Source organism: Dasypus novemcinctus, chromosome 13, assembly GCF_030445035.2.
Source record: "Dasypus novemcinctus isolate mDasNov1 chromosome 13, mDasNov1.1.hap2, whole genome shotgun sequence".
In the NCBI taxonomy this organism is placed as follows: Eukaryota; Metazoa; Chordata; class Mammalia; order Cingulata; family Dasypodidae; genus Dasypus; species Dasypus novemcinctus.
This window is the reverse complement of record NC_080685.1, coordinates 53,282,049-53,302,560: the sequence shown is the minus strand read 5'-3', so window position 1 is coordinate 53,302,560 and position 20,512 is coordinate 53,282,049. Positions and strand designations below refer to the sequence as shown.

Sequence of the window (20,512 nt, the reverse complement as noted above, 5' to 3'; positions counted from 1 at the left end):
CTTATTGGGCTTTTTTCCCCTTTTTTATTAGAGAGCTTGTATGCTTACAAAACAATCATGCATAATGTGCATAAGTCCCATACATCACCCCTCTACCAACACCTTCCATTGTTGTGGAACGTTTGTCTCAGATTATGAAAAAACATGGTCAGATTATTACCACTAACTATGGTGCATAGCATGCGTACGGTAAGGACTGAGAATAGATAGAATTTTCATATTAGATTGACTGTGAAAGTATGGAAATGGACAGAGTTGACGGTAACACAATATAATGAATATAACTAACATGGCTAGTTTATAAACGGGATTTGTGGCTGAAAGGAGTAGTCTAGGGATAGAAATGTCAACTGAAAGACAATGCCTTTTTAAGGAAGATATTATATCTTAGTGCAGTATCAGTATCAGGCATTGGAGGCTAAGCCTAGATTGGTGGAACGTTGAAACATAATATAGAAGATAAAACATATTTTAGATACTTTAAACAATTTTCACTTATGATGACGATGAATTAAGGATGACAGAAAAATTTACTGCCAATAATAAATTATTAGCTTAGTCAATCAAAATATAAATACAATACTAATAAATCCAAAAACAAGCTGGATAAAAGGGGTCCTGCTATAGCATTAACCACATTTGGTCCCTACCTCTAACTCATGGAATACTAGAAAATAAAATGGACTGGATTTGGGAAGTGATACAAAGTAGCATACCATTATATAATACTTCCATCATACGGATAAAACAGACATAAATAATAATAAAATGTGGTAAAATAATTAGGGAGTAATAAGTTTTTAGTTTTATTACTTTTTGTTTTTAATATAACTTCTTAAAACTGTAAGATTATAATGTTTAATCTTTAATGTCTGTGTTTAAGAACTAGCTCACAAAATTCCTGAAAATCCTCCCTCAAGTTGATATAAGCTAGATTCAGCACATCACTGCTATAAACAATGATAAAGAGTTAAATGTGTCTTCCAAGTGCAAAGGAAAACCACTGGAGAGTTTTAAATGGGGGGGCAGGGGCAGGGAGAGAAGAGGGTGTAAGGGGAGTCAGAGGTGTTATGATCTGATTTTTATATTTAGTAAAATCATTTAGGGAAGCGGATTTGGCCCAATGGATAGGGCATCCACCTACCACATGGGAGGTCCACGGTTCAAACCCCGGACCTCCTTGACCGGTGTGGAGCTGGCCCATGCACAGTACTGATGTGCGCAAGGAGTGCCGTGCCACACAGGGGTGTCCCCCATGTAGGGGAGCCCCATGCACAGGGAGTGCACCGCACAAGGAGAGCTGCCCAGCGCGAAAGAAAGTGCAGCCTGCCCAGGAATGGTGCGGCACATACGGAAAGCTGACACAACAAGATGATGCAACAAAAGGAAACAGATTCCCGGTGCTGCTGATAAGGATAAAAGCAGTCACAGAAGAACACACAGCGAATGGACACAGAGAGTAGACAATTTGGGGGGGGGGGATAGTGGAGAGGAGAGAAATAAAAAATAGAAAAAATAAATCATTTGGCTGTTATATGGAGAATGGATTAAGGGAATTACAGATTAGAAATATGTTACTTTAGTAATGATCTTTCACTTTTCTTTTTAATGAAAGGGTATCCTACAAGAACTTATATTCAACCATTCCCCTCAAAAGGCTGCCCAGAAATAGATGGTGAATATGGAAAAGACGCTATAGTTGAAAAACACAGTTTAGGACTTATACTGATAGACATGAATTCCTAAACAAACTTTTAGTTACTTGCTGGTGGCCTAGAGTAGCCTCTTGGAATCTGAGGTTTTTAAATTTTATTTTATTGTGGTAATATGTTGTAACAAAATTTGCCATTTCAACCATTTTAACTAGCAATTCGCAGTGACATTAATTGCTTTTACAATGTTGTGTTACCATTATCACCAATTTCCATTACTAAAGCTTTTTTTCCATCACTCAAAATAGAAACTCTTTACTCATTAAGTAATAACTTCCAAGCCTGAGATTTTTAGTTCTTTAAAAATGGAAATCATAATACTTATGTCGTTATTTTGTAAGGATTAAATGAAATGCTGCATGTGAAAGACAGCATGTGCACATTGTAGGTGACTGATAAATGTAAATTCCCCTTTTCTTTTCTGCTTTGAAAAGACTATATTTTACACATCAACAAATGCCATATGCTTTGCACACAGGGACTCAAAAGAATAAAATTGTTAAATAAATGCATGGAGGGAAGCAGATGTGGCTCAAGTGATAAGGCCTCTGCCTACCATATGGGAGGATTCAGGTTTGATCCTGAGGCCTCCTGGTGAAAAAGAAGAGAAAGTGCACCCGCACAGTGAGCCAGTGCCCGCATGGCGAGCCAAGTTCCCACGAAGTGAGCCAAGTGTGCATGTGGCCAGCTGAGTGCCCATGCGGGTGTCCACACGGCAAGCCCAATGCCCACATAAGTGCCCATGTAGTGAGCCAAGCGCCCATGTGACAAGCTGAGTGCCTGTGCAGTAAACTGAGTGCTCACATGGTAAGCCAAGTGCCTATGTGAATGCCCACATGGTGAGTCAGTGCCCAAGTAGTGAGCTGAGTGCCTGCGCCTGAGTGCTCACTTGCCAAGCTAAGTGCCTGTGTGGCAAGCTGAGTGTCCGCGCAGCAAGCCGAGTGCCCACACAGTGAACCAGTGCCTGCGCCTGCGCAAGTGAGTCATGCAGTAAGATGATGATGCAACAAAAGAGAAACAAAGGGGAGAGTCAAGGCCAAGCACAGCAGAGACCTGGAACTAAGGCGGTGCAATTGACAGGGAACCTCTCACCAGCTCAGAGGTGCCCGGGAGTGAATCCAGGTGAATCCTAGAGAAGAAGAAAGAAGAGAAGAGAAGACAAAAAGAAAAACAGATACAAAAGATCACAAAGCAAAAGGACATAGATGGCAAAAACAGCAGGGCAGGGGAAGGGAAGAAAAATAAAATAAAAAAATAAATGCATAGATAAAATGTTTAATAAAAAATGACAAAAGTGAATTTCTACTATTAAATCTTTCTAATGTTAAAAGATTTATAGGAATATAGTTTTTAAATGAAACAGAAAAATGTGCTACTTTTCATATAAATCACATCACTCTTGTGTATCGCTATGGATCACAATCTTACCCACCCCCCATATTTTGTAATATAGATAGTGACAATGTGCACATTGCAGGCTTCCCTTATAATTATGGCACACAAGTTCAGTGTGGATGGCTGGGATAAGGGTACACTATGTAACCATAGCTTTGCCTTTGCAATTTTACTGATCTTTTACGGTTGATTATAAGTAGCACTTACACATGAAGTCTTTGTTTAACCTAATGAGCTCTTCACTTTCACTGAATCCCAATGTTCTTTGTTGCAGATATTAGTTATTTGTGTGTCCCTACTAATCATGGACACTGTTTTAACTTTCTATTCCCCACAGCTCTTAGCAGAGAGGCTTAAATAATGCATTACAGAGCATCAAGTATCATCTGTTTGTGTAATATAACTTAAGCAATTTCTGAATACCTCTGCCTTTATCAATGATGGCATATGGCAGTTTGAGATTATTTATGAACCCCAAAAAAGAGAAGGTTTATCTTTGTAAACCGGTCTGTTCCTCTATGTGTGATACTCTTTGATTGTATTAAATTCAAAGGTTTTACGTTTACTCAAGTTAAGTCCCCACCCCCTTGGTGGGCTGATATAAACAGGTACTCACTCAAGAAGAAACAGAAGGAGAGAGAACTTTTGTCAGTTTTAATTCTAGAGCCTTGGGGAGAGATAAGCCATTCCCCTGATAGTTTGCAGCTTAAGAGAACAGAGCAGCTGAGCCTGGGTAAGGCCTGGAAAGAAATGAACCCTACGCTAAGACTGATATAGGAAGTCCTAAAAGACGAGCCCTATGCCAGCCTACAGCTGAGACTGAGGAAGTTGGGCCCACGGAGCCTTAAGAGAAGAAGGCCTGAGAGACCAGGCAGAGATGGCTCGCCATCTTGCTTCAACATGTGGCAAATGACTTTGGTGAGAGCGCAGCCTTGAGGTGGACTCTTTAGGGCCTTGTAAATGTAAGCTTTTGCCCCAAATAAACATTTAATAAAAGTCAACAGAGGAAGTGGATGTGGCTCAAGTGATAGACCTTCTGCCTATGATATGGGAGGACCTGGGTTCAATCCCTGGGGCCTCCTGGTGAAATAAAAGAAGAGAGGGAAGCAGATGTGGCTCAACCCATTGGGCTCCCATCTATCATATGGGAAGCCCTGGGTTCATGTCCCAGGGCGTCCTTGTGAAGGCAAGCTGGCCCGCGCCCGAAGAGAGCTGACAGCCTGCGCCCGCGGAGAGCTGGCAAACAAAGGGAGACAAGCAGACACAGAAGAATGCGCAGTGAATGAACACAGAGAGCAGACAGTAAGCAAGCGGCAAGTGGGGGGGTAATAAATAAATAAAATAAATCTTTAAAAAAAAAAGAAGAGAAAGCCTGTCCGCACAGTGAGCCAGTGCCCGTGCGAGTGCCTGCATGGTGAGCCAGCGCCCACGCGAGTAGCCGCATGGTTAACGCAAGTGCCCACGTGGTGAACGCAAGCACCTGTGCAGTGATCTAGTGGCCACGTGTGTGCCCACACAGCCTGTGCAAGTGAGTCACACAGCAAGATGACGACACAACAGAAGAGAGACAGGGGAAAGTCAAGATGAAGTGCAGCAGAAACCAGGAACTGAGGTGGTGCAATTGACAGGGAACCTCTCTCCACTTGAGGAGTCTGCAGGATTGAATCCCGGTGAACCCTAGAGGAGAGAAAATGATAAGAGAAGACAACACAGACAGCAAAAACAGCAGGGCAGGATGAGGGGAAGGGGGAAAAGTAAATAAGTAAATAAATAAATAAATAAATAAAAAGTGAATAGATTTGTGGCACTTTGCATTAGCACCCCTTTGGCTGATTAATACAGCATGTCACAGGAGTAGGATAACCTGTTGGCAACTGCCAAGGTAAGAGTAGACAAAAAGGAAGAAAAGAAAAGGACTGATGTGAAAGCTGGAAGCAAGGGGCAGCCAATGCAAATAACTATATTAGCATCTATATACTATATACTATATTTGCATTTATACATCTATACTATTCTATACTGAGAATCTATACTTAGTTGTACTGTCAAACCACACCTTACTACATGTAGTTCCCCAATTAGGTAGTATGATGGCATATGCCTACTTTTTAAAAAGCCTTAAAAATTATTTTGATATTATTGATTAATGACATTAGAATGATTAATATTTGATTGGACAATCCACTTTCTTATTGATATTTAATTGGTCTATTACAATAAAATATATAATTAAACAATATATTTTAAAATAAAATATTAAGATGACAGAGAAGGATGAATATATCTATCTTTGCTATGTCCAGGAACTTTGTTATGGAATCAGTATTTTACTGAGAAAAGGAAAAGATAATAATGAAATATTTCTAATTTAAATATCAAAATATCATCTGTCCCTCTGTGATATACACAAAACTAAATACTTGGCTCATTTGCATAATCTGAGAAAGACGCATGATGTAATGACTATTTGGTAACAAATGCTGATAATGTTCTACCATCTGTACTAAAGGAGATGATCACTGAATGGAGATAGTCCCCAAGCTTCACTGACTTTCTCTGTAATGAACCATAAAAGAAAACAGTTTTAAGTACTTCAAAAGTCCTTATAACTTACCCAAAGTAACACAAATCGAGATATTTTATAAGTAAAATTATTGTTGAAATTTAAAATAATCCCATATTTAGGATAAAACTAATTTCCTATTCTACATTACTGAGTGTCACATCTTTGAATGATCCACCTTTTCCCATAAAAGCAATGAAAATTTCACTGGTTTTCTGAATTTTCTTCAACAAAGATGGATGCTAGTGGCTATTTTGAAAATCACATGCTAATGATTCTTCCTTTTCTCCTTACATATTGAAAAATAAATAGAATGAAAACTAGCTATTCATTTATTTTCCCTTTAAGTAAAATATACACGAAAATACATTTAAATTGAGCGTCTACTTATAAGCCACAAAACGCAACTGTTGTACAATATATTAGTTTTCTATGCACAATCCATTTAAGCATGGTACAGGGAAAATAAGGTAGGACAAATAATTTTTAGTTTTAGAGATAATGGAAACGGTTACCCTTATTGAGCCATTCATTGATTGGTGCATGCATTCATTCATTACTGCATTTGATCTTCACAAAAACTCTGCAAGTTATGTATTTTTACATTTTAAATATGAAACTTGTGTAGCTCAAAAAGTTAAGTGATGTGCCAATAACTACAGATATATTAAGTAAAACCTAAATTTAATTCTATGGCTGTACTCTCTCTCCTTGTGCTAGGTACAATGTAAGACTCTTTACACTCATAACCTAAGTTATTTAATACTCATAAATTTCTTATAAAAGGTCAAAATATCCATTTTATAAATGAAGAATCTAAAAATCAGAGAGTTTAGGAAACTGTCCCAACGTCATACAAATTGGAAGGTATTAAACCATAATTCACATTCATTGTAGTGCTTTTTATTATCCTTTGAAGGAATTCAGCACTGAAAGGGCAGTAAAACCAAAGATGGTAGCTAAATGTGAGGATCAGGGGAGGTAAATGCCTTGAGGATATTTACAGAGCACAGGATGAGGTTGGGAAATGGCTCAAAAACCCTGATGCAGGGAGTAACTCAGAATAGGAAAACAGACTTTTTTCTCTTGGATTATAAGGGAAAAAGTGATTTAGGAGCATAAATCGACTTAAAAAACATATTTAATCTAGTAGTAAAGATACCACAACATAATAATATGATATCTGTCTAGCACTTTTCTTCCATATCTTCTGGCAGGAGAACCCCTTTTCCTATAAGCAAACCATTCCATTGTTCAGGAGGGGTTGATCCAGTTCATTGACAGCTTTAGGGCAGACATAAGGCCTAGGTCTGGCCTATCAGAATATCCTACTCTTCTGGCTCCAGTAATAGATTCAGGGATGGCCAGTAACACAAGTCAGGCCAATCAGAGCCCTTCGGGGATTTTTTTTTTTTTTTAATGAAAAATTAAAAAAAGATAGTGCCTTTAAAATGAAGTCATATAACTAAGAGGATATGAAGAGGGGTCAGCCAGCAGCCATGTTGCCTACTATGTGGGGAGGGTCTGCCACTACAATTAAGGCAAGAAAATTCAAACAGAGCAGAGACAGAGATTTCTGAGGACAAAATACAAACTTTGGAATCCAGCCATGTCAAAAATCATCTCTACCCTGCACTCTTCAGTTATGTGAACCAATAAATTTACTTTTTAAACTAAAGCTACTTTAAGTTCTGTCACAAGCAGCAGAAAGCATCCGAATCATGTCACAATTACTTTTACATTAGACAGACAGACAGACAGACAGACAGATAGATAGAGAAGCCTTTATCTTGTCACCTTGCACTCTTGTGGAATCTTTACTTTTAGGAAATTAATAAGTAGCTCTGCTTCTCATTTCTTAAGTCTACCAGTTAAATCTACACTAAACCTGACTTTTTTTGGATGAATTTAAGGAATCATAATTTTTAAATCTTTATTTTGAAACATAACAGAAAAATGCATACAAGCTAAATTACAGTTTAATGAATATTGATTATAAAATAAAGCAAATAACTATAAAGTACTCATGTATCCACCACCTAGGTTAAGAAATAGAATACCTGCAATGCCCCTTAATATCCTGATGTGCCATTTCCTAGTTATGACCCTCTCTCTTCCTTCTAGAGAATTACTACTATGAATTTAATGGTAATTATGTCATTGTTATTTATAGTTCTCCCCATCTGTTTCGAACATAGAGTTTAGTTTTGCCTGTTTTTGAACTTTATACTAAATGGAATCATACTAACTAAATCTAACCATGTACCTTGCTGTTTTATTAGACCTTATGATTAATATTAATCTCTGTAGTGTAAAGCATTCATTTCACTGCTTTATAGCATTCCACTATATAAATATATCACTATCCATTTTAATGTTGAGTTATAGTTCTAATACTGGACATTCTAAAAAGGACATTTAAGTTGTTTCAGAGTTTGCACTACTAAGAGCAATGATCCTGGGACAATTTGGTGTACATATGCATAAATTTGACTAAGGTATACAGCTAGTAGTAGAAATGCTATGAATGCATATCTCTATTAGATTAAGCCAAACTGGTTTCCAAAGGAATAATTCCTAGTCATCGTTTTAAAGAATTCAATAGTTTTAAACATCCTGGACTATGAAAACAAAATCCTTTCTGTAGTTGGAAACTTCTATACAGTATTAGTATACATACAGTACTTTAACCTTAAAATGGACACAATATTATCAAGGTTCTAAAAAAGGGTATGATCAATAAAATCAACAATATAAATATAATTAGAGGCCATTTAACAATAAAATATTCAGTTGTTACCTAAAATACTTTAAAAGACCTTTAGAAGAAATCAAATCTATAAAAGGACATTATTTATTAACCTACAATTAAGCAAAAGCTAATACTATAATGATGATATATATAACAGATTATTATTTCACATTTAACTTAACAGGCAAATGAATACTATTATGGTTGTAAACAATCTCTGCTGTAACATTCTTATCTAACTGTAAATGATAAATTTCTTGTAACTACATCAATGGATGTAACAGCATCTACTGTAAAAAACACTTCATTCTTCTACTACTTAAATAATCTTGTGCTGGTTTGAGTCTTTTGCAGACCCCAGAAAATTATGTCCTTAAGTTAACTCACTCCTGTGCATGTAAACCTATTTTATGTGGGGTGTTTTGGCTAGATTCACTTAAGGGACCTTTTGATTAGATCACTTTTGATTAGATCACTTCGATTAATGGGCTTTTATTAGATTGTGGAACCTAGGGTAGGTCTTAATCCTTTTACTGGAGTCCTACATAAATGGAGGAGAGGGGAGAGAAGGAGGGCTACCATTTTACCCTGCCTTGTGAGAGAGAGGACTTGAGGACTGCACGCAGCTGAAGAAACCTCGAGAGGCTGAGAAACCCTGAAAGGCTGAGAGAGGCCAAGGCTGCAATCAGCAGAGCATCCCAAAGCTGAAGAGAAGAGCCACATGCCTGACTGTCCACAGCTGGGCTTGGTGAGACAATAAGCCTGGAGGAAGAGATCAGCTACCATCCAGAATTGCGAGCAGCCAACCTTTGGTGAGACAGCATCTCTGATGATACCTTGATTTGCATATTTTCACAGCCTCACAATTGTAAATTTACTCTAGTAAATTCCCATTATAAAAACCAACTCTTTTCTGATATTTTGTATTGGCAGCCATTAGCAAACTAAAACAACTCTACATTAAAAATCTATTATCCCCAAGAATCCATAGACAGATAAATGGATAAGCAAAATGTGGCACAAACACACTAGAATATTATTCATCCATAAAAAGAAATGAAGTTCTGATACATGCTACAACATGAATGACCCTTGAAAACATTATGCTAAGTGAAATAAGTCAGACACAAAAAAAGACAAGTATTGTATGACTCCACATAAATGAAATACTTATAATAAGTAAATTCATAGAAAAAGAATATATTAGAGGTTACCAGGGGCTGTGAGGGGGGCGCATGGGGAGAGATTACTTAATGGGTACAAAATTCCTATTTCGGGTGTTAAAAAAGTTTTGAGGGAAGTGGGCTGGCTCAACTAATAGAGCGTCTGCCTACCATATGGGAGGGTCCAGGGTTCGATATTCAGCACCTCCTGACCCGTGTGGTGAGGTGGCCCATGCACAGAGGAGCCACGTGCAAGGAGTGCACCTTGCAAGGAGAGCCGCCCCGCGTGATCAAAGCGCAGCCTGCCCACGAATGGTGCCGCACACACAGAGAGCTGATGCAGCAAAAAAGAAACATAGTTTCCTGGTGCCACTGAGGGTGCAAGTGGACACAGAGGAACACACAACGAGTGGACATAGAGAGCAGACAACGGAGGGGAGGGGAAGGGAGGGAAAGAAAAATAATAAATTTTTAAAAAAAGTTTTGTTAATGGATAATGGTGATGGTAACACAAGTTTGTAAATGTAATTAATACCACTAAAGTGTACACTTAAAATGGTTAAAATGGCAAAAAATAATAAAATTTAATATATAGAAAAAACTTTAATATACATTTATTATAATTTATATATTTAATATAGATTTATTTAATATAAATAAAATGCAAACATAAAAAGATTATTTTACTTATTTATATTAAATTTAATAAATTTCAAGACATAAATTTTTTTAAAAAAAGAAGCTATTACCAAAACATCTGGAAATTTCCAAGCACCAGGAGAGCCTATTTATTTCTGAAAACTACTTAAGTAGATATGAAAAAACTTAAAACTTTGAAAGTTTACGTTTTTTAACATCATTTCATTTTGGGTCCTTCATTCCTCTTAGGCAGTAAATGGGAAATATAAATGGTCAAGTGGTGAGGAAAGGACAGCATCCCAAAGAGAACCAAGTTCTGACAGTGATTAATATGGAGTTGCCACAGGCTATCCAGCAGCAAAAAGAAGCAATAGCTTATATAACTGATAAAAAATTAGTCAATGACTCGCTAATAATTGATCTCCCTGGAACCTAAGATAGTGTATTTGATGAATTGCTTAGGCTGGCCTGTATTCTTCTACCTGCTTAAACCATACAGGCAAAAACATGGAAAAAAAAATTACAGTTAACTTCTGTTAATCAAATAGGTTTAAGGATTCTGGAGGCACTTCTGTACTTCAAATTATTTTTATAAACCATGGCAGTGACTACATAATTCAACTATAGAAAACGTGAATAACTGGAATGAATTTCTGCCCATCTTACAACATACTTCAATTCTATTTTGTTGAGTAAGTTCAACTCAGGCTGACTTGCCATGTGGCCCTTAGAATAAATAATGTAAAATAGATAATGTGGGGGAAATTCTTGATATTTGAACTTTCTAATTATCTGGACCACTCTCTCTACCTCACTTTTATAGGTATGTGTGTGAGGGGAAGGGTGACAGTTATGAATTTAACCTTAAAATTAAATCTGTTAAATCTCAGAATAGTTTCTCTAGAGATATTCTTCTCATTAACTTTAATCAATATACTATGTTTTAAACTTTAAGTGTGATGAAGTCTAACGTGCTGAAAACATGAAGGATAATGGTTTCCTATTTTCTACAGTTATTGCTCTATTATTGAAGCCTTCCTTAGTTTAAAGTCCCGTTACTTTCTCAATAGAACTATAGGTCAAAAACGCTGAACTGTAGGATATGCAAAGATTTAGAAAACAAAGCTTCCCTATCCACGGCTTGAACATCAGCTTCTCACAGGGTAGTTAAAAAGGCTCCCTTTGGATACAGGATAACTCTGAACCTTGATGAATATACCCATTGCTAGAGCCTCCTGCCCCCTGTAGTAGGGATCTGACTAGTTTCGATTCTAGATGGGCTTAATAGTAGAAATAAGTAGCCCTGAGAATTTGTGGCCTTAAAGTGTTTGATCACCATATGGAGTCCAAAGAAAATGGGATATGGAGATCTCAAAGAAAGAAGGATAACAGGAAAAGGATGAAGAAGATCATAAACAGAAAATAATACAACCAGGCAAGAAATCAACCTCAAAGTAAGATAAAGTTATAAATCACAATAGAATCATTGTGTATCATTATCACTAAAATCAGTTATTAGGATTTGGACTATCAGTCTACCATAATTACTTTTCATTTCCAGAATGTCAAATCCAGAGGAAATGTTTTAAACTTGCTGGATTTCTCTGCTGCATTTGACCCTATCGATTTCTTCCTCCCTATTGAAAATACTAATTTTAAGGGCTTCATTTCCTCATTAGCCCTCTAAATGTTTGGTGCTTTATCCTTTCCATCCTCTATTTATTCTTACTTCGTGAGCTATTTACTATTTACTCTCTTCCTTTTTTAAAAAGGCAGTTTTATTCACACATCATACAATCCATCCAGTGTGTACACCATTGGCTGTCAGTATAATCACAGAGTTGTACATTCATCACCACAATCAAATTTAGGAACCCTGTACCCTATATAAACCCTTATTATTGACACACAGCATTTGTGTGGTACTTTTGTTATAGGCTGATGAAAAAATATTAAAATATTACTGTTAACAATAGCCTATAACATTAGGTATATTTTTTTCCATGCACTACCCCATTTGTGGCAGTTTGAGATTATTTTATGAATTTCAAAAAGAAAAAGATTATGTTTGTAAACTAATCTATTCCACTGGTTGCACTACCCTTTCATTATATTAAATTCAGTTGAGAGGACTTTGATTAGATTACTTGATAAGACTGCTTTAGGCCTCTTTTTTTTTTTCAAGGTACCAGTGCCAGGATCCCGTATGTGGGAAGTCAGCACTCAACCACTGAGCTATATTGGCTCCCTTGACTTGTTTTTTTCATTTGTTTGCTTGTTTTTAGGAGGAATTGGTAAATGAACCTGGGACCTCCCATGTGGGAAGCAAGACACTCAACTGCTTGAGCCGCATCCTCTCCCTGCTTTAGACTTTTGATTGTATTATGTCAGTGAGGCCTGACTCAGGTTGAGTGTCTGTTCCATTGTTGAATCTGATAGATTCTGCAGTGTGAGAGAGGATTGTTTAAACACAAATCCCCCAAGAGACTGGGACCATGGAGCAGTCTAAGAGGAGACCAAACCTGCTACATGCCTAAACTTGGGAAGAGAGCAGAACAGCTGAGACTGATATAGGAGACCTGGAAACAGACAAGCCTTATGCCTGGTTGCTCAAAGCTGAGCTCAAAGAGACAATAGATTCTGGAGGGGAAGGCAGAGACCTCCGCTGGGATTGGCGACCCTCTTGCTTCAACACATGGCAGCTGACTTGAGTGAGAAAGCACCTCTTATGGTGGCTTGAGTTGGACTTTTCACCACCTTGGAACTGTGAGTTTTCACCCCAAATAAATACCCTTTATAAGAACCAACACATTTCTGGTACTTGACATCAGTAGCCCTTTAGCAAACCAAAACACCATTATGAATACCTCGTAATAGTGATGTACATTTGTTACAGTTCATGGAAGAACATTCTTATATTTGTACCATTAACCTCATTCATCATCCACAATAGTTTTCACTGTTATATAGTCCCATGTTTCATCCTCTAGCTAGATTTCCTTCTAGCGACATTAACAATTGTAAACTTTCGATTTCAAGCCCAATCACATGCACAATTCAGCAGTTAATTACACTCACAATATTTTGCTATAACCATCACCTCATCCATTTCCAAACATTTATAATCAATCTTATTAAATATTCTGTACAAATTAAGCATCAGCTTCCCATGATCTACCCTCATTCTATCTCCTCATAACCTATATTCTAGATACTAACGAGTTTGTTCATTGTAATTAGTTCATATTGGTGAGATCATACAATACTTGTCATTTTGTATCTGGTTTATTTCACTCAATATAATGGCCTCGAGGATCATCTATGTTGCTGCATGTATCAAGACTTCATATCTTTTTAGAGCAGAATAATATTCCATTATATATACATATATATACACACACACATATACACACACACCACATTTTGTTTATCTATGAATCAGTTGATGAACACTTAGGTTGTTTTCAATATTTGGCAAATGTGAATAATTATGCATTGAACATCAGTGTGCAACTATCTGCTTATGACCCTGGTTTCATTTCTTCTGAGTTCACACCTAGTAGTAGGATAGCCTGATCATATGGCCAGCATAAGGCTTGTCTCTCAGGGCTTCTCAGATGCTCTGTTCTCTAAACAAGGTTAACTGTAAACTATCATGAAAATATCTCATCTCTTCCTAGGGCTCCAGGGTCAAAACCAAATTCTCTCCACTGCCATGTCTTTTCCTGTGTGTTTACTTTGTGAGAATCTGTTTTATCAGCCCACCAAGGGCACTGGGACTCAATGCTGAGTTGTACTCTAATGATGTGGTTAAATCAAAGTCCTAATCTTAACATAATTTAATCAGACATCTTGGCTGAATCTAATACAATCAAAGGGTTATCAGGCCTAGAGGAACAGACCAGTTTATATAGAATTCATAAATAATAAACTGCACAGAGTTCTATTTGGGTTGAGTGTAAAATTTTGGTAATGGATGGTAATGATGGTAGCACAACATTTTAAATATAATTTAACAGCACTGAATTATATATTATACATGTAAATGCAGTTATAAGGAGAAATTTTAGGTTTGTTACTAAAACAACCTTAAAAAAACATAGCACTGTATTACACAAACAGTGAACCCTATTATAAACAATCATGTATAGTTAATGGTACAATTACAAAAATGCTCTTTCATGAATTATAAGAAATGCACTGTATGATGCAAGATGTTAATAACAGATTGGTATATGGGGACTTTTTATTTTATTCATGATTGCTTTGTAACCCCACAACATCTCTAATTTAAATAAATAAGTAAATCACAGACAGGCTTTTTCATCAAGGATAGTGGTTCGTAATGTTCATAGTCCTGCTCATATTTAGGCAATTACATTGACTCCTCTTTCTAAAGGGTAGTAGTTAAAAATAACTCCAAATAAGCAATTTATTCCCTTCAAGCAAGTAAAAAAAATTTATTGCATTGAGAAACTGTCCTCTTCCTGACATTAGATGCCCTACTTTATCACACAAAGTACATTTAAAAAAGATATGCCATATATAATGTCTATCAGGTAAATGAGAAATAAGAAGGAAGAACAAAACCAAGTAGAAAATATCATTAACTTGATAGCACTGTGCCATTCATTACATGGAAAATTACTTACATGAAGCAGCAATACAGCAGCAAGAAAAGACTGTCCTTGACAGTAACCAATGTCTTCATCATAGACAGAATAGGCCTAAAGAAAACATAGAGAGGAAGAAATATTTTAAATATTCACAGATTTTTACTTAAAGGCTAGCTCTCAGCAGGTCACTGCTTGTTCCTGCCCCAGACTGTCCACCACAAGTTCACTGATCCTTTAACTTGAGCATGTGTGCTACTAGCTTAGTGTGGGTCCCAAAGAGGCTATGCACTTCCTAACGCAGTTCTAGAAGCCTCTTTATTACAAGGATCATCCTTAGATTTTGGAACTAAGAAGGTGCTCAGAGCATTTAAATTAATTTTTAAAGGTCCATTATAGTTTGAGGGCAGGTGCTTGAGACTATTTTGGAGGTTCTAAAACTACAGTTAATAGTACAATTATAAAAATATTCTTTCATGAAATATGCCTCAATAATGCAAGGTGTTAATAACAGGGTGGTATATATAAACTGTGGCAGATTGATATCATTTATGAATTCGAAAAGGAGATATCGATTATGTTTGCACACTATTCTATTCCTCTGGAAATACAACTTTTGATTGTATTAGATTCAGCTAATACAACCTTTGATTATATTAAATTCAGCTGAGATGTCTTTGATTAAATTATATTAAGATTAGGGCTTTGATTTGACCAAGTCATTAGGGAGACTCAGAGTTGAGTCCCCACCCGCTTGGTGGGCTATGTAAACAGATGCTAAATCAAGAACATGGAAGCAAAGAAGAAAGAAAACTCCGAGACACAGAAGAGGATCCTGTGGCCCTGGGAAGAGACTTGAGCCTTTCACCTGATAGTTTATAGCTGACCTTACAAAGAGAACACCCCAGGTGAGCCCTGAAAGAAATGAGCCCTAGGAAGCCAAAGGGGTGCCCAGGGAGCCTGAACTCTGGCAGAAGTCGGCAGCCATCTTGCTCTAATACATGGCAATAGACTTTGGTGAGGAAAGTAACTTATGCTTTATGGCCTGGTAACTGTAAGCTTCTACCCCAAATAAATAACCTTTATAAAAACCAACCTATTTCTGGTATTTTTGCATAGCACCCCTTTGGCTGACTAATACACTATTGTAAATGTGATATTTTAAAAAATTTGTCTTTCAATTGTTTGTAGCCAGTATATGAAAATACAACTGAATTTTGTATAATCCCTTTAAACTATGACATTTTTATTAAATTCACATTAGTGTTAATTGCCTTTTTCAAGATTTCTTAAAATTTTCTATATTGACAATCATGTTGTCTCTGAATAATTAGTTTACTTCTTACTTCCAACGTGTATGCTTTCTCTTTTTCTTACCTCACTGCACTAACGAGGATCTCCACGACAATGGTGAATACAAATGGTAAGAGAAACAAAGCCAGTAGCCAGACAATCTACAGCTGACCTTGTGGAGAGAACAGAGGAGTAGAGTCCAGAGAAAAATGAGGCTCAGGAAGAGAGGAGGCTCTGTCTCTCTCCCTGGAGCTTGATTCTCTCCACACTCAGCTGCTCTGCTCCTCTGTGTGCTTACTTCCTGGGCTGCAGCTCAAAACTCCAACCTCCCTGCTGTGCAGTGCAGTTTTTCTGTGAGTCCCTGCCCACCAAGAGAGTGAGGACTCAATGTTCTACTGACGTGACCCATTCAAAACCTTAGTCATTATTTAATCAAAAGTAAAACCTCTGAATCCAATACACTCTAATATGCCTAGAGGAAAAGACCAGTTTACAAACATAATCCAATATTTCTGTTTGGAATTCATCAATAATATCAAACATCTTTGTGTACCTTCCTGGCCTTAGGGGGAAAAAATTAGTCTTTTACCTTAAAGTAATTAAGCTGTAAATAGCTCAAAATGCCCTTTATCTGTTTAAGAAAGTTCCCTCTATTCTATTTTTTTTTTTTTGGTATGGGAGATGAATTTTATAAAATGCTTTTTATTTATCTAATGCAATAATCTATTTTTCTCCTTTGTTCTGATAATGTCAAGAATCAATATGGGCGGTGGACTTGGTCCAGTGGTTAGGGCGTCCGCCTACCACATGGGAGGTCCGTGGTTTAAACCCTGGGCCTCCTTGACCGGTGTGGAGCTGGCCCATGCGCAGTGCTGATGCGCGCAAGGAGTGCCCTGCCACGCAGGGGTGTCCCCCGCATAGGGGAGCCCCACGCACAAGGAATGCACCCATAAGGAGAGCCGCCCAGCGCGAAAAGAAAGTGCAGCCTGCCCAGGAATGGCGCCACACGCACGGAGAAAGGACACAAGATGACGTGGCAAAAAGAAACACAGATTCCTGTGCCACTGACAACAATAGAAGCGGACAAAAGAAGAGGCAGCAAAACTCAGCATGTAAATGCAATGCCTTCCCCCCAGCGTGGGACATGACACCCGGGGATGAGCCTCCCTGGCAACGAGGGACCACTATCAACTACCAACTGATGATGCAACTGGAAAATGACCTTATACGGAAGGTTCAATGCGGATCAGCAGAATATCCATGTCTACATAAAATACCATGACTTTAAAATGCTGTTTGACCTAAAGTAAGGGGGAAATGGAAAGGAGAAATGAGTTTATATGGCTACGAGTTTCTAAAAAAGAGTCTGGAGGCTGGCAGAAGGTTTGCCCCCATGCACAACTGAGCAGAGTCAGAGAGACAGATAAAGCAGATACAACCCCCAGATATTGGTTCCTTTGAGGGCTAAAGAGACCCACGGGAGTTATGGTCATGGCCGATGGGGTTAACTACCAGGGCAGATGGCCCCTCTTTGGAAATGGTGTTTATGTGTGATGAATCTGTACTCAGATGGGATCTCCCTTCATAAGACTTTCATGCCAATGTGCTGGAGGTGCAGTTAATGTTGGGGTTTAAGATATATTTAGGGGATTTGAATCTCTGGACTGACAATGTGATAGCCAGATCCTGAGCCTCAACAGACTCCAGCACCTACAATCTGATTTATTGGACTTACCACACTCAGCTAAGATGGAGTTGAAGAAGGACAACCACCACACCATGGAGCCTAGAGTGATTACAACTGAAAGTGGGAGGATTGCATCCAGCATCCAGGTGGAATCTGACCCTCCTCTTGACATAGAGGTGCAATGGACACAACCAATCCAATGTCCACATAGAAGAGGTGGCATTGGAATGGGAAAAGTGGACATAGTGGACGAAGGGTATGGGGAAAGGCAGGAAGAGATGAGAGGTGGAGGCGTCTTTGGGACATGGAGCTGCCCTGGATGGTACTTCAGAGGCAATCACCGGACATTGTAAATCCTCACAGGGCCCACTGGATGGAATGGAGGAGAGTATGGGCTATGATGTGAACCAATGTATATGAGGTGCAGAGGTGCCCAAAGATGTACTTACAAAATCCAATGGATGTGTCATGATGATGGGAACGAGTGTTGTTGGGGGGGGGAGAGGGGGGGTGGGGGGATGGGGTTGAATGGGACCTCACATATATATTTTTAATGTAATATTATTACAAAGTCAATAAAAAATTAAAAAATTAAAAAAAAAAAAAAAAAAAAAAGAAGAGGCAGCAAACAGACACAGAGAACAGACATCCAGGGTGGGGGGGGGGGGGGGAAGGGAGAGAAATAAATAAACAAATCTTTAAAAAAAAAAAAAGAATAAATATGATTTTCAAATGCTGAACCAACCATATCTGGGTAAACTACACTTGGTCAAGGTATAGTATCCTTTTACTATATTGCTGGATTATACATGCTATTTTTTCTTGAGAATACTTCATGAGAGATATTGGTTTATACTCTTCAAATTTTATAATCTTTGCCACATTTTGGTATAGGGTTCTGACAGTTATAAAATACATTTGGAAGTGTTCTCTCCTACTCTTTTTATCTAAAAAAGTTGTATAAACTGGTATTAATTCTTCCTTAAATGTTTGATTAAGCTAAGAAATGAAACCATCTGGGCCTAGAGTATTCTCAGAAGAAAGATTTTCATTATGAATTAAATTTCTTTAGTGGAAATAAGGTTATTTATATTTTCTTTTTCTTCTTGAATTAGCTTAGGTAATTTTCATTTTTCAAAGATGTCGATTTTATCAACATGAATTTGTACATAATAGTCCTTTACCTTTTTATGTGTATGTGTGCTTAAGTCATTGTAGTTGGCAGAGGATTATTTCTGTTATGCATATGGTGATCCACAAAGTATTTGGATTAGTTAAGGAAAAGAAGTATTTTTAAACTAGCCACCATTTTCTGTTTTAAAATTACCTAAATGAAAATATTCGTTAAAAAAAATCTGCTGATTTTTTTGTTGTTTATTAAGCAGTTTTATTGACATATAGTCAGATACTACACAATCTATCCAAAGTGTATAATCAATAGCTTTTAGTATAATCACACTGTTGTACATTCACCATCTCAAATTTTAGAACAATTTCATTAGACCAAAAAGAAAGACTCCACTACCCTTAGTACTCCTTCTGTCTGTATGTAATGTGCCCTCTTTCAGTCATATTTGTATTTCTTTGATTAGTTTTGTTAAATGTTTATCAATTTTATTAATATTTCCAAAGAACCAGTTTCAGGCTTTGCTAATTTTTTTCTTTTGCTTATATGGGTTTTTTGTTGTTGTTTGTTTGTTTTATTTTGTTTTTGAGGAATCTGGGCTAGAGATTGAACCCAGGACCTCACATGTAGGAAGCCAGTGTCCAACCACTAAGCCACATTAGCTCCCGAGTTGATTTTTTCATTTGTTTACTTGTTGTTTGTTTTGTTTATTTTTAGGAGGCACCAGAGATCGAACCTGGGACCTCACACCCATGTAGGAAGCAGATGTGCTCAACCGCTTGAGCCACATCCGCTTCCCTATACACTTTTTATTTCATTGATTTCAGTTCTTATCTTTATTATTTCTTTCCTTCTATATACTTAAGAGTTTCTATTTCTAGTTTAAGATAAATCTTCTTTTCTAAGGTAGGTATTTAGAGCTTTAAATTTATCTCTAATTTCCTGATACCTTAGCAAAAACGCAATTGATTATGGTACCCATTCTTAGCAACTGGCATCATCCGTAAACATTGTAAGGCCAGTGGGGTGGCACAGACCTGGCTCACACTCAGCTCAATGGATTTACTGCAGTAATTCTGAGGAAATCTGGGCCACTACAATTTCAAATGCCATAGCCTCGAAGAAGAATTGGGATCATCCTATAGAGCCAAAGGCTAAACATAGGACTTCCGTGGCACTTTTTGAATGAAAGGTTGAAGTAGGGTGGGATAAAGCAGGGCTATGTCAGCTTCCTCTTAAGGTTTGTTTCCTCAGATGAAATGGATTAGGTAATTAATAAATTCCTTCAATGATTCATAATGGAACTGTTATTCGATATTTTTGCTAAAATACGTTGGTCCAAATTAATCCTTGAGGTATTAATAATTTTCTACAAGTTCCAAAAGCAATTAATACATATCTTCTCTTATTCTTATGACATAAATGGGACAAATGTAGAATCAAATATTAAAATCTTGATGTTCTATTCATTTTGTCAAACTTTAACATGAACTATCTATAAATGACTATTTTGGGAAACAATGTCCCCTGGGTCTAAGAAACCAGAAATTGAAAAAAAAGAAAAAAAAA

General features: G+C 37.3%; 1 protein-coding gene across 2 annotated transcripts in view; it reads right to left on the bottom strand.

Moving 5' to 3' along the window:
• RABGAP1L (RAB GTPase activating protein 1 like) overlaps positions 1–20,512 on the bottom strand; it is an 808,684-nt gene that overhangs the window by 298,210 nt on the left and 489,962 nt on the right. For both annotated transcript variants that reach the window (XM_058310154.1, XM_071207578.1), the window contains exon 16: positions 14,877–14,951. In XM_058310154.1, the coding sequence (XP_058166137.1) occupies positions 14,877–14,951 (75 nt within the window). The remainder of the gene's footprint in view (positions 1–14,876; positions 14,952–20,512) is intronic.